We start from the raw sequence: 16316 nt of genomic DNA on the forward strand, positions 1-16316 counted from the left end.
ACAAATATGTAACAATTCCCATCATTATGTACAATTATAATGCACCAAAAATATATGGGAGAGGCTGGGATTGTAGCTCAGTGGTAGAGCTCTTGCCTAGCATGTATGAGACACTGGGTTCATTCTCAGCCCCGCATATAAATAAAATAGTTCTATCAGCAACTCAAAAATATATTTTTTTAAATATGGAAAAAAGGATTGAGAATGTAGCTTAGAGGTACAGTACTTACATTATATGCATATGGCCCAGGGTTCTATCCCCAGCACCAGAGGCAGGGATGGAGGTTGGGAAATGTTCCCACAAGTCTCGAGGGATGATGCATGTCTATTATCTCTATCTCTAGATAGAGACTGGGATAGGAGGATCCAAAATTCTAGGCCAGCCTGATCAACTTGTTAAGACACTGTCTCAAAAAATAGAAGGGTAGGGGCTGGGGATGTGGCTCAAGCGGTAGCGCACTCGCCTGGCATGCGTGCGGCCCGGGTTCGTTTCTCAGCACCACATACCAACAAAGATGTTGTGTCCACCGAGAACTAAAAAAAAAATAAATATTAAAAAATTCTCTCTCTCTCTCTCTCTCTCTCTCTCTCTCCCTTTCTCCTCTCTCACTCTATCTTTAAAAAAAAAATAGAAGGGTATGCTGGGGTTGTAGCTCAGTGGTATAGAGTGTTTGCCTAGCATGTATGAGATACTGCATTCAATCCTTAGCCATAAAAAAATAAAATAAATCTTTAGCCATAAAAAAATAAAGAAAACAAAGGTATTGTGTCCATCTATAACTAATTTAAAAAAATATGTAAAAACAGCTGGGAATGTGGCTTAGTGGTAGAATACCTGTCTTTCATGCAGGAACCCTTGGGTTCAATTATCAGTACAAAACAACAAACAAAAACAAATCTGTAAATTAAACCCAGGGATGAAGTCAGGAACTTTGGCATATTCACTGAGAAGTGTATTTGAAACATATTTTCTCTCAGATGAAAAAAGATGTTCTAGGTTTTGCCCTTGAAATGGAGCATAGTATGAACAGAATTAACTGATCCACTTTGTATCACACACTGTAAAGCATACTTGTGTTGTTTATCAGCAGAATTATTCCTCACTATAAGAGTAAATTCTCTATACTTTTCTTGGATGTTTACTCTTGTGCAAGCGTGTGTTAAAACACACTTTTAAGAGGCTGATTACTTTTTCTACTTCCAACCTACAATCTTTAAAACTATAGTCTCTACCATCTCCCACTAGTAAGTAGCATGAAGACTCATACCACAAAGTCATCTTATATTAAATTATTTAAGCAAGAAACAAAGGGAAGTATGATTTTTAGGATGCACATGCAGGACTTACCAGTCTGTTTCATAGAAATTGGAAAGGAGGAAAATAGAACCAAATACCTATTAATAGGTATAAAAGCTAAGACTAAAAACCTGAAGGAATCGAGACTATTCTATTTAATGACCATATAGAATTAGGAAAATTATTTAATATTACTGAAACTCATTTTTTTTTCATCTGAACATAGGAGTTGACTAATAATGATAGTGTCATTCTGGTAACTGAAACTATGGTTGAGGTATGAACTTTGTGAACTGCCCACCTCTTTAGATGATTACAGTTATTGGCAAATAGAAAGTACTCAGTAAATGTTGAATAAAGAACACACAAATGAATGAGTATGGGGAAAACATTCTAGTCTTCTTTTAACCATTTCTTATCACTAATATAGAACATAGACTATAATCTCCTGAAGTAAAAATCTTCAATGAAGGAGATCACCATACAAATCAAGAAAAAGAATTCAACTCATTTCAGACTTGTGATAATTTCTACTTTTATAATTATAATCAAAGTAATAAAAGATTAGTATTTTTAGTGTGGAAAACTTGTGGTAATTACCAGTCTTAAATTTGTGAAGCAATTGGAAAGCAAAAACATACCTACCATAAGTTTGAACTATTGTTTTGCCTTAGTAACTACTTTTCTTTACCGTGAGAACTACAAACCACATTTAAAATACAAATGGCCAACCTCCAAAATGGAAAGAATTTGGTAATTTAGTGACTATGGGAATGTCAGGGGCATATTTTCTGATCTACAGGGTTAGACTAGAAACGATACACATTTTTATACATGAGATTGGCTTAATTTGTAAATTAAAATTTAACCTAAGGAAAGAATTCAGAACTAACTACTTCATTATTAATATTTTAGATGAACAATACCTAAGGGTAACAAAACATTCCCCTAAAAATCAGCCATTACACAATCTGGGATGGAAGTTTCATTTTAACATGATATTCTAAGCTTTTGTAAAAGGCTAAAAGGAAAAAGAAACACTGTAAGATAGTTTTACTACCTTAAATTATTTCACAGATTAGACAAAATTGCTAATATAAATTAACCTGCTACTATACAACTTTTAATTAGAATTGCAATAAGATAAAAGTCAACCACAAAACAGTCCTAAGAACAAATAAACCTCACCAACTAATATGAATAACCTAAATTAAGCAATTTGACATGTTTTTATTTCTTAATATATTTACTACAAAGCTTATCAAATTGAAAAAAAACGTAAGGACACTGAGAAGACAAGTTAGCAGTTCAAAATTTACAAATGAATAAAGGATAAGAAAGTTTTAAAAGTTTTCAATATCAAATTAAATATTAATCTGTTAATAATCATTGCTTAAATATCTATTAGATATTTGTAATCTGAAGGTGAGAACCAAGTTTATTAAAGTAATTGCCAGAACTGGCAAAGGAAAAGCTATTAGAGTTACAAAGAAGTACAAGAAAAAGAAACATTTTTCTCCAAAACTTCAGGAAAAAAATTAACACCATAAAAACTTCATTTTACTTAATATTATATTTGGTCTATCAGCATTATGCAGCATTAAAAACAACTGAGAAAGAAAATTAAGTATATGGGCTTAAAATATACCTTAAAATCTCATTTTTAAAAAATCAAATAGCAGGCTTAATATATTAGCATCAATTTATTTCGTGCATGTTTGGAATGTATTTTTTAAATAGATGCAAATAATTGAGTGAAAGGGAAAAGAGCACTTTTTTCTTGAACTTCTTAACTAGGAAAAAATGGATCTTCTGAATACTGCTTTTGTCATAAAAATACCTTTAACTTTTCTACTTAAAAAAATCTAGAGGGTAAGAAAACTTGAAAGCCTGTGAACAAAGAGTTTTTAATGTAAATTATACATCTTAAAAGAGGGGCTACCTTTAGCCAACCAAGCAACTAAACAAAATACCAATTTATTCCCACCTTAATCTCTAAATATTGTGAAAAATCTGGCTAATGTGATAGCCAATGGATCTGATACCAGAAGATAAAGGTGATAATTTTATAAATACCTTATTTATTGAATCTAAGCACACAATAGAATAGTATAAAAAATACAGTCCAGTCTTTAGGCAGCTTATCTTGAACCTGGTAGAATTCTTGACTTTGGGAGAAAGAGTGTTCATAATGTATAAATTCAGACTTTGGATAAATGTTCCTGTTAGGGCACTCAGATCCTGAGCATGTCTCACCTGACTTCTGTTCCTACTGCACTTACATGTAATTAAAGCACCATTTGCAATATAGTTAAGCTTTGCAGGAAATTTGACCATAAAAATGCCAGGGATTCATAGCTCAACTGTTAAAATTTATAAACATATAAACCATAAATATGTTAGAAATCTATTCACTTCAAAAAGTTCTATTAAACAAAATTGACTAGAGCTCTGCAGGCTGTTACTTAAGGCACCAGGCAGCCCACATTTAAAGTGTATCACATATATTACCTTAAAGTCACCAAAAGTATATTTGCTATGATTAAGGGAAAACTCTTTTCTTGTATAGAAATCACCCCAGTTTTTTATATAAAAAACATAATAATAAAATATTCTATGACAAAGAAACAAGAAAGGAAAGACTGAAGAGTTACATGTTATAATCTCTAAAGCAGGATAATAGAAAGGTAACTCCATATTTCTTTCTTTTTGTTAATTTATCTCTGGTACATGAGTTAAGGCATAAAGCAGCAAGAGTGCAATTGATTCCAAACAACTTGGAATTTTATTGTAAACATCCCATAAAGAATGGCAACAAATTAATCGATTTTTGTCTTTGAAGGTAATTGCTTAATAATGACTGACAACTGCCAAACAAAACATCTTTTATAAACCAAGCCAGTTTAGTTTACCTTGTTTTCTTAAAACTAAATTTTAGTTTAATGGACATTTTGCCCATATACAATATCACATTGACTATTAACTGAATGATTTTCCATCTTTAAATTTATGGATACTAAGAACAAACAAAGTACAGTTTTGTTAATACTGTGTAAAGGATTACAAAAGACAAGAATGATAAGTTACAGGATAAAGAAATAAATTACTGATTGCCATCACCACAGTATTATTTAAAGAATTAACATTTGTAGTACTGCCTAATATGTATTTGGTGACATGTAAAAACACATTTCCCAACTGGGTTTGTAAATAATTTGTATGTGATTTTAAGCCAATTAACAATGGCAATTTCTATATGTTATCAATAATTTTAGCTTTCTAGAAAATACTTATCATGCTTCTCTATGTCAAAGTATCAAATAATAGATTCAGTTAAAGATGGTAAAATAACAAATGGGCATACACATAAAAAAAACCCCACCTTATTTCTAAACTGCAAGGCTGTTCTACTGCACTTCTCCCATCAATCAAAAAATTTCCAGTCTTGCTGGAATATGCTAATTTAGGTGCAGTCTTTATTGCAGATAAGTAAGTGTGGATAAAAGCAATCAGGAGAGGAAAGACAAAAAAAGAAATAATTAAGGATAAGGCTATATAGGAAATAAATATCAAGAAACCTGAGTGCTATTAATATTCCACAAAAATACAGCACCATGAAAAAAAATTAACTTTATATTGGATTACCAAAACTTGGTAAATTCGATAATCAAAACTTGGTAAAGAAATTGCTAAAATATAAAAAACATGAAAATATTTTCACATCTATTTTCAAAACAGGCCTTAAATCTCAGAATATTCTATTTTTAGTAAAGCGTTAGCCTCATGTACCACAAAAATGTTGGGGATGGGGCTAGAATTTTTAAAAATATGGACTTTAAACAGCAAAAGTCCCAAGTCTTCACCCAGAACTATTCATTTTTTAACTCAAAATGGTATACTTATTTAAGACTGGACATCATAGTATACTAAATATTACTCATTAATTCTCCTTTTTGTGAATGAGAGTATTCCAAATTTGAAGACAAGTACCAGTTGGCAAATGTGCATAAAATGATTCCAAAGATGTAAAAGTGAATAATTAAGTGTTTATCATTTCCACAATCATACAAATTTTGAAAAATGCTCAAAAAGTGTTATCAAAAAGTTAGAAGTGGCATTCACATCTTTCTCTTTCACTCTATTATTGTCTGATGACAATCTACAGAATTAAAACAAAAGTAACAAAAGTTAAGTCACTCAAAATTTCTTCAAAATACTGGAAGGCTGAGTTAGATATCCAAGCACACAGTTGTGCAGAATTTATTTATGAATTTTAATCAGTTTCTTTGCCTCTGGGTTAAACAAAGTGCTGTATGGAATAATTTTAGAACAAGCTTGATCTCTGGGGAGGGAAAGAAAAATAAAACAAAAGAGCAAATAAAATGAAAAGAACAGAGGGATACAAGTTCATGACAAAACCTGTGTTGGTAATCTAGAAAGCATAATGGAATAGATGATCAAGCAATAAATGCTCAGGCTAAGAGACACAGAGGCAAAGAACTGATAGACAATGTCCTCCATCATAAAATATTCTCTCTTTTTTAATGTCTGAGATAAGGTATATCAAGTTGGGGAAAAAACCCTACATACATACAAGCATACACACACACACACACACACACATATACAAAAACAAATTTAGTCATTAGGCTAGAAGTTTAGTTAATGTTTTGGAGAACATCCTATTGCTGGATGAGATAAAACATAGCAAGCCATAGAAGAAACATATGATTCAGTTTTTATAAATATATACACATGCTAAGATCTTAATGCTGGGAATTTAAAAATTGTTATCATTCATGAGAAATATTATAGCTTACTGTCTATTCATAGCTAGCATAGGATTAGGCTTACACATGTGTATGTTTTCATGGACCTAAATGTAACAGTGATTTTTCTTAGCAAATTCTTAGTTAATTTCCTACTTGCTTTGCTATGTCTAAACCCAGACCTTATTTAAAGGGCCCCTAGAAATTAAAAATAATAAAATTATCAATGTGGTACAAATTATGACACATTCACAAGAGGTGATATTACAAAAAAGCAAAGTATAAATGGGGAGAAAAGTCCAGATAAAAAAGTAAAAATAATATCTCCCAAACTTTTATTTTTACACTTATCAAAATAATTTGCATGCAAACAGAAAATTATCTGTTTTTTATAATAAATGATAACTATACTCACCTAACATACCCTGGTGACTAACTCTTTAAATCCTAATAACTGAAATCAACATTACAGCAAAATTGCTGTTCACTAGTATTTTCACAGTATTTCACTACATATAAAATAAGCTTAAAAATGTTTTTAGCCTTATTATTCTAATTACCTAAACCTAGAAAATCTTGACATTTGGGGAATAAATGTGGCATTTTTATTATTCAAAATAAATTATAAATAAAGCTCCAGATAGCTAAGATCACACAAATGACAATTCTTCTACATTTCAAGAGGTCAGCTCTTCATAGAAGAATGTCAACAACAACAAAAAAATTCACACTAAAATGATACACATGATACACATTTGGGTATATCCAGGAATTTAAGCAACTATGTTATTTTGATAAGGGTAGGCCAAAGTATTATTGATTCCAGGAAAACACAGGCACAATTGAGTCTAAATGCCCAAGAGATGAATAACTGAAGTAGTACATTTAGGAAAAAATCAAACGTAGAGTTTCAAATAGGAACATTTTGAATCTATACTATGGTTTAAAATGGCAGCTGAGTTATAACCAGAGTAGTTTTGGTTTAGTGAAAAAAAGGCTACAACAAAAAATATCAGCTTGGTCTATTGTCTAGTAACAGAAGTTAGTGCCATTAACAATTCACAACAATACTTTCTTAAAGCCCGAACATCATTTCTACTGCAAGTGAAAATTGCTTAAAGATGTTAGTCCAAGAATAATTCCCACCCCAACCCTACCAAAAAAGCAAAGTTATGTGTGTACTCCTTCCTCTGTACTTAAGGATTTTCAGATGCATGAAATGATTGAAATCATGAGACAAACATATGAGCTTAAGAAATATCCTAGGATAGATAGCTAGGTATACATTAAGAAGTCTGTTTTATCACACGTTTTGATCTAAATGCAACAAATTTGCTGTTACAAAAACAAAGATCAATATTATCCCTCTCACTTCAAAATTTAAGTATCTAACAAATTAGCAACTCTGCATTCTCAAATTTGAGGAGTAAAATTGATCTTGGGACTCAAGCTCACTTATGGAACCATGTGCACTCTACTGCTGTAAACAAGACCATAAGGGTTTTAATAATTTTTTTTCCATCTATAAAATAATGTTTCAAAATATCAGTGTGCAGTGCAATGAGGTTAATTTCTGAAAAAACTAGACCAGAAGAACCCTTTGGAATGACAAGATCAGAACCTACTGATTCAAAGTATTAGCTAGCCCTAACATTCCAACTCAAACTAGGTGCTTTGTTACATTTTAAGTTTCAAATAAAAATCAGTAATGCACAGCTGTTAAATAGAAAGTGGTAGCAGAGATATATAAGCAGTAGCCCAAGTCTATTTATACAAATGTGTTCTAAGAAAGCCTAAGGTAAAGCATACAATACTTAGGAAAGTTTGTTAATTACAACTATTCATTTGAGAGCCAATATAATAATTGACAACCTCTCAGCTTATAAGTTATGAGTGTTCATTCCTACCAAGCTTGTTCTACTTCTCCTTAGTCATGAGTAACAGCATCTATTTTCCTTAATGTTTCCAGTAGTTGTAGTTTATAGAGGTAGCTGAGCTACTATTCAAAGAAGTTATTCTTTGTGGATGAGGATCTTTGAAATGTTTAAGTTATTCTTTAAGCTACACAAATTCTATTAATGCAATAAAATATAATAGGAAAAAGAAAATGGATGCAAGAAAATTTTGCATTTGGCACCTTGTCTAGATTGATACCTCAAGTATTCTCTTTTAATAAAGTTAATGCACACATCAGGACACACCACAAAGATTTGCTACATATTTACAAGGCACCAACCCTTTCTCACCATTAATGTGAATTAAGCAAATCAATGAAAAGCATATCAAGATTCCCCCCACCCCCAAAAAACTGTAGTATAAATATATACTTCAGTTCACTACAATTAATGAAAGTTTGGCCTGGGAAGAGTAAAATAATCCAGATCGTTCTTACAATATAGAAACTGTAAACATTTAATAGCTGCCTTTAGGATTGGTGTATTGTGCAAAAGTTATTATTACTGGGTATAGGAATCAAAATGGCAAAAACAAACTATATAAAACTCTGTAAGAAGGTGCTATACTTCTGTGATACAAAAGCAAAAGAGGGATAATTCCATTGAGATAAAAATGTCATGCTACTCTTAAGAAGCAGAATGCTCCTTTAATGTAGTAAATCTGTAGTGTGCCTATGTGGTGTGTGTATATGGGGTGTGTGTGTGTGTTTGTGTGTATGTGTGTGTCTGTCTATGTGTGTGTGGGCAGAATTTCTTTTAATTTAAGGCCTAATGAGTAAGGCTTGTTTGAACAAATGAAGTGTGGAGATCAAAAGTCTTGAAACAAATATATACTGGCATAATGGAAAAGCACCAATGTGAAAGGAAGCAGAAGTCCCCACACAACTTGCTTTATAGATTTCCTGGTAAATTCCCTGCAGTAGAAGGCCATTGAATTTTTAAAATTATTCTAAATTTATTAACTGTTAATAATTCCATCCCATGAGATGGCTAACCCTGGCTTTTTCTGTCATTTTACGCACTCTGCCTGATCTGGATGTACCAAGATTCAGAGGATCCTCAGTGGACACAAAATTGTCATTATCAGAATCATCATTGTATAAAACAGTCCTCCTGCCTTGGTTTCTTGTTTTGATTCGAGGCAGTCTACTGAAACGTCCCGAAAACATGGTATCAAACTCATCATCTGCAATACGTGCTCGCTTGGCTCTAGTGGCTCCTCTAGAGGCACCTCTTCCTCCTCTCCCTCTTCCTCTTCCCCTAGTGCCACCACCCCCTCTGCCTCGACCCCCTCGTCCCCTGCCTCCTCTTCCTCTGCCTCCTCTACTCCATCTACCCCATCTTCCCCATCTTCCTCTTCCTCCTGTGCCTCTCATCTTCCAGTTTCTTTTTCCATTGGCATGTTGTTTTCTGAGTTTTCTTTTAGGTCTAGTTTGTATGAATTTGCTATAGTCGTGATCTCCATCTACGTAATCTTGATCTGTTCTGGAAGTTGATTCAGAGTCAGAATCAGAACCACAGGTACTTTCTGAACTTAAACTTGATCCTAACTCTCCACTCTCTGAGGAGGATAGATGTGATTTCTCTTTTGTTTCTTTTTTGTCTTTCTCTTCTCCTCCCATGCTTTCATCTTCTTCTGATGCACTAAGTAGTTTTCTCTTGATTCCTGTTCGGGGCTCTCTGCCATCACCATTTGTAAGAGGTCCATCAAGGGAGTGATCTAAATCAAAATGATTTTTGAAAGTTAAGCTTTGACATTGATAAGATGATTACTTAAGACTCAAAAGTAAAATAAACAGACTATCAAAATATTTACTGACTGAAGATAGTTGTGGCAAAATCATGGAAGGTGGTAAAATAAGAACTTAAATTTGTTTGAAATGGAAGATAGTGAAATTTTGATTTTTGTCTGACTGCTTTTTCAGGGTGGTTATTAGGATATAGAGATAGACTGAAGGGTGGTGATATACCTAGACAGAAATTTTAAAGGCTGACCTTTAGGACTAATTATGTGAGAACATGTATCAGAAGAGTTTCATTAATTTGTTCAACTATGTGCCACAGACACTGCTTGGATCTTGAATTATGGTAATGAATGAGACAAAGTCCTTATTCTTGTAATTTATGTTTTACTGGGGATAGGTTAACAGATAATGACGTAAATGAATAAGTAGTACAATTTCAATTAGTGATATACGCTATAAAAAAAAGGAAAGAGTTTAAAAATAGTGTGAGAGTGTTATTTTAGACAAGGAAGACCTCTCTGAAGTGGTGGGATTTTTTTTTTTCAAATGGTAGGGATCAAACCCAGGGCCTCAAGCATGCTAGGAAAGCACTATAAAGTACCCCCAGGCTCCTGAGACAGGACTTTAAGAAAGAACTGAATGAATTGTGATCTGATGAAAAATATTCAAGTAGAAGAAATATAAAGAAAACCAGGATAATCAGAATGGAACAGAAAAATGGGATGGTCGATGACTGACACAGGAGGGATTTACACTAGAGTAAAATATTTTATTTAAATTGACTGCCATGGTTGTTTTATTGAGAACAGGTTATAGAGGGGACAAGATTGGGATTCCGTTTCAGTAGTCTGGATAATATATAATGAGGGAGGCACCAATAGAAGTGATAAAAAGAGATCAACTTTAGAATATTTCCTTCTAGGAGACACCAAAGTAAACTTTTGATTTTTTAAAGGTTGAACTGCTGGGACTTGCTGAGGGATTAGATATCAAGTGCTAAAATGCAGAAAAAATGCTAACCCCTTGGTTTTATAGCCTGAGCAACTGTGTAAATGGTAGATATATTTTGCTAAGTTGTAATACTATGGTGGAACAAGTTTGAGCAGGGTGCTATAAAAATCAGGCTTCCAGTTATGGATGGTAAAAGAATTCCAAGAAAAGATAATGAAGAAAAAAAACAGATTGGAGATTATGCACATGTAGAAAACATGCTTACCATTCTCAATACCCTCAAAAGTAAAATAAAATTTACAAAGAAGGTAGATATGTCAGCTGGAGCTTATGAGAAAGGATGGATCTGAAGACGAAATTTTGGTAATTTTTCATAGAGATATTTAGGGTCATGGCAACTGGAAGAGCTTACTGAAAGAGCAAGTATAGAGAAAATGGCCAAGGATGGCAATGAGGGATGTTTTACTTAAAGGTAAAGAAGAACCAGCAAAGGTAATTGAGAAGAAAGAGACAATGAGGTTAGAAGAAAACAGAAGAGTAGACTAAAAGGAAGAAAGACTAGGGTTGTATAATGAATACAATGATAAGTTTAATCTAATAATTTAGTTGTTATGGACTAAATAATGCCCCCATCAAATTTCTATGTTGAGGCCCAGACCCCTAATGAGACTGCACATAGAAATTGGGGCCTTTAAGGAAGTAGGTAGTTAATAAAGGTTAAATAAAGTCATAAGGATGTCACCAGTAGGACTGGTGTCATTATAGGTGGAGGAGTAAACTCAGAAACCACCCCCTTTCTCCATACAGGATCATATAAGGACACAATGAGAAGGTGGCCAATTATTAGCCAGCAAAAAAAGCCCTCATCAGACACTAACCCTTATCCATTTTGATTCCTTGGACTGACAGCCTCTAGAATTGTGAGACAATAAATGTCTGTTGTTTAAGTTTCCCAATATATGGAACATACTCATCACAGCAAAAGTGACTAATATATTTGGCTAGAGACCAAGATAATAGCAACAGATAACAGATAAAGAGGTTTCAGTGGTATTAAGAACATTAGTGGGGGGCATGTCATTGTAGCTCAGTAGTGGAGTGCTCATCTAGCATGTGTAAGATACTGGGTTCAATCTTCAGCACCATATAAAAATAAATTTAAAAAAATAAAGGTATTGTGTCTATCTGCAATTAAATTTTTTAAAAAGGAGCATTAGAATTACTGGCTGAATATGAGGAGTAAATGGAGAGTCAAATGTATTATGAAGACTGGGGATGTATCTTGGTAGTACAATGCTTGTCTAAATGAATGAAGGCCCTGGGTTGAATCACCAGTACCACAAAAACAAAAGAAAACTGTGAGATAGGAAAAAGGTGGTACCATTAACTCAAATAATGAGTACACAAAAAGAAGTGAACTTGAGATGAAAAGATGTTAAGCACTGAAGAATTTTTTTAGGGAGCAACTAGAAATGAAATCAGTTAGAATAAAGAGATTTTTGATCTGGGCATATGTACTTGGAGAGACACTGGCATTAAGGTAACTGTTATAGTCTTTAGATTCTATTCTTTGGAGAGGACAAAAATAAACTAAATCCAGGGGCAAACTGCAAACAGAAAATAGGGCCAAAGAGAAGAAAGTAAATACAGGTGAAGCAGAGATACAAGAATATCAGAAGAGTATAGAAACCTGGAAGTAGAGTTCATAGAGGAGGTAGTCGACTGTATGCAATGATACAAAGATAAACAATATAAGGACTAAGAAAAGGACATGGGTTGACCCTTAAATAATACTGGGGATTTTGAGGAGAACAGATTTGGCAAGTGGTTAGAACAGAAGCTAGGTTACAAAACTAAAGGAATATATAGATGGAAAGAAAATAGAGGAAAGAAATATAGGCTATTCTTTCTAAAAACATATCAGTGATAGAAAGGGCAAAATGGGAGAAGGCAATAGCATAAGTTTGCAAAGAGTAGCAAGATCAGAGAAGAGCCGGGAATGGTGGTGCACAACTGTAATCCCAGCAGCTTAGGAGGATAAAACAGGAGGATCCCAAGTTCAAAGCCAGCCTCAGCAACATGGTGAGACCCTGACTCAAAATAAAAATTAAAAGGGCTGGGGATGTGGTTTGGTGGTTAAGTACCCCTGGGTTCAATCCCCAGTTTAAAAAAAAAAATCAGAGGAGAGAGTAAAGATATGGACAGGGAAAAACAAAGGCACATTAATTTCAAGTAATAGGGTATTTTGATATTTTTTCTCATTATTATAAATTATATCTCTAGACTATGTATAGTTGATTTCAATTAAAATGTGCATAAAATTAAATCCATATTCCAATAAAAGCATTTGTAAAAACATATTAAATATTCTCACAAACTTCAAATAGTTGAAAATACTAGAACTGTCTTTGAATATGTTTAGGGGTCATAACATATAGAACTAAGTATAATAAAAAAATTTTGGTAATGATGAAACCTTCAAGTATTTATAATAATCAATGTCCCTGACAAGGACTAAGATGGATGCACATGGTAATGAATTAGGTCAATGATTTCTTTGTCAACACTGAAAATTTTTTTTTTCAAATAAAAAGTTATATGGAAGATCATTATAGGAAATAATAAAATGGCTTAGTTCATCTGGTTAAATGTGTAAGACTTTTCAGGGAATTTCTGAAGTACCTCTATGTATCCCCAGGGCATAATCTGAAAATCAATAACTTAGTGATATAGCAGGCACCTAGGGAAGAAAATATCTGAGCTATATAACTAGATAACCATAGGAAGGCAGGAGAATTGGATACTGACTGAAAGGAGGATCATTTCTCAATTCAGGCCAACTTTTGTTTTACTGGAATAGTCCATAAAAATGTGAGAACTATTTCAAGATGACTTTACAAACTTTTCCCTTCTTATTAATATGATTTACTAATGAAAAATCCTAAATGTGTCTAAGTGTATGTTTCTTCTATGTTTGGGGAAAGAATTCCTTATTTAGTGATTTTCTTCCTATTTATTTTAAAAGACTAAAACATAGCCAGGCATGGTGGCACATTCCTGTACTACAAGTGGCTCTGGAGACTGAAACACGAGGATTCTGATTTCAAAGCCAGCCTCAACAACTCCACATAGTGAGACCCTGTCTCAAAATAAATGATAATAATAATAAAAGGGCTGGGGATGTGCCTCGGTGTTAAAGTGCCCCTGGGTTCCATCCCTAGTACCAAAACCAAAAATGACTAAAACATGATGGGCACAGTGGCACACACCTATAATATTAGCTACCTGGGAGTCTGTGGCAGGGGGAATCAAGTTTGAAGCCAGCATTAGTGAGACTCTATCTACAAATTTTAGGCCAGTCTAGGCAATGTAACAAGACTCCATCTCAAAATAAAATAAAGGGTTGGAAATATGGTTGGCTAGCAAGCATGAGGCTCTGGTTTCAATCCCTGGTACCATAAAAACAACTATGAGGACATACTAGATTTTACTACTCTAGCACATGAGTTTTCAAATGATTCATCTTCCATCATAGGAGAATGAAGAAATGAATGTTCTGTTCCATATTTTTTCCTACCTTGTTTCACTGGCAAAACTCTATTTCGAAATGATTTGGCTTTTCCTGGATCATGGCTATTTCCATTTCGGCTATATCCACTGAAGCTCGATGAAGAAAATGGCCCATCTAGTTCATCATCAAGCAGATATGATGAAAATCCTTCAGCAGCATCTGAAACTTTCATTTTAAACAACTCGTTAGGTTGACATAATTTCATGTTTTCAGGAAAGTTAAATAGGCTGCTTTTAAAACTATGTATCTGCTATTTTACTTTAAAATAAATATTATAAGTTATTATAAGAAGGAAGTATGTATATTTTCAGGACAAATTATCATTCTGTCAAGCACAAAATATCAGATAAATCTTCTCCAAGGAAATCATCTCCAACAATATTGAATGAATGTTCTGAAATAGTATAGATAGTAAAAATCATATAGTCACAGAATTCCCAAACTAAGAGCCATTAAAATGTATCTGTCTAACTAATCAAATTATGTGGCCTATATCCAGGGCCACACTGCTAAGCAAACAGAACTAGAAATAAAACACATTTTTCTAAATCCAAAATTATTCCTTTTTTCATTAAAAGCTGTGCTACCTCTTCCATATCCTTAATATCCATAATTAATTTAGATACAGAACACTAAAGTAAAAAAACATATTTACCAGGAGAGGAGAAAGGAGAACTAGTCCTGGCATAAGTCACTGAGGTATTCTGGTCATTTTTAGGTTGCAACTTCATTTGTTTCTGTTTCCCTTTTGGACTGTAAATAAAAATATGTGATGAAGAACATTTTTTTTTCTGTTAATAACAAATAATGATAGATAGTATGCTATAAAATGCTTAAGTTGACTAAAGAGGAAATATCCCCAAATTCAAGCTTTGAATTGATTCAAATTTGTAATTTGACAAATTTAAGCTTTGTTTAATAATTTTTCTTAAAGAATTTGGTACAGTAAAATCCACATAAACAATGCTTTGGTTACTAAATCCATCTTACTCAGAAACAAGAGTTCTGGGAAAAATGACCACTTAGGATTTCCTCAAACTATTTATAAACTTTGAGAAATGAGGTATACATACAAAATGTTCTGAAACCAGAAAATGAATGCTGCATCAGTATAATATACCTAGGAGCTCTAGTACTAGATAAGGAACTGCTGCTGCTTCTGAGACGTTTTCTGTACCGTGGCCTTCTCCTCTTCTGACTCTGGATTGCTGACTTATATTCAGAGATGATAGTTTTAATATGATTTTCAAATAAGGCAGATAGTCGAAGTGTCATACTATAGATCTGAAAAGGCAGAAATTTTACCAATTACTTTAATCATGTAAAAAAATGGTACAAATATGTCTGGACCAATATCAGCATAATCATTTCAAACAAATATACACTTTATTTATTTACTTGAGAAACTCTTCCTGAAGAATAAAAAAACAAGACATATTTTCACAACAAAATTAATGAATATTTTGAAAACACATATTTAGTTGTTCTGAAGAATAGAAAAAAAGAATCAAACATTGAGGAAATTTTATCTGGAGTAATATTCTAAAGGACAATTTATAAGAGGTACCATAAACATAAAATTATGCATATCTTTGGCTAATAAATTTACCTCTGAAAATGTGTCTTATGAAAATATTAGGGAATTGAATGCAAAATTATGTTCAAGGATATTTAAAATGTTAGCCATAACCATTATTCAGATAAAGTAAAAAACTGGAAAAACCTATATCTTTAGCAACAGGCAGTGGTTAAATAATATAAAATAACCACAAAAATAGAATACCATTGAAAATCTTCTTTTCACAGAGTTATAACATATAAATAATAAAGATCCTAAAACATAAAACCTACTGTTTAAAATACATAAACATATGTGAGGATATGTGTTAATAAGAAACATTTTTAGTATATGTATTAAATATTAACTGTAAACAAAAAAATGAGCTATACAGCTGATTGCTTTTTCTTTTTTCATTTTTATTGGTCTTTTTAGTTATACATGCCAATAGGATTTGACATAATTCTTTT

At 32.8% G+C, this 16316-nt stretch overlaps 1 protein-coding gene across 1 annotated transcript in view; it reads right to left on the reverse strand.

Moving 5' to 3' along the window:
- Window positions 1-2810: 2810 nt before the first annotated feature.
- BRWD3 (bromodomain and WD repeat domain containing 3) overlaps window positions 2811-16316 on the reverse strand; it is a 124740-nt gene continuing 111234 nt past the window's right edge. Inside the window, exons 38-41 of the mRNA XM_081278037.1 lie at window positions 15409-15572; window positions 14944-15041; window positions 14295-14453; window positions 2811-9741 (exon numbers count right to left, since the gene is read on the reverse strand). Of these exons, the coding sequence (XP_081134163.1) occupies window positions 8987-9741; window positions 14295-14453; window positions 14944-15041; window positions 15409-15572 (1176 nt within the window). The 3' untranslated portion in view covers window positions 2811-8986. The remainder of the gene's footprint in view (window positions 9742-14294; window positions 14454-14943; window positions 15042-15408; window positions 15573-16316) is intronic.

Source organism: Spermophilus citellus (genome assembly GCF_964194105.1).
Source record: "Spermophilus citellus genome assembly, chromosome: X".
NCBI lineage: Eukaryota > Metazoa > Chordata > Mammalia > Rodentia > Sciuridae > Spermophilus > Spermophilus citellus.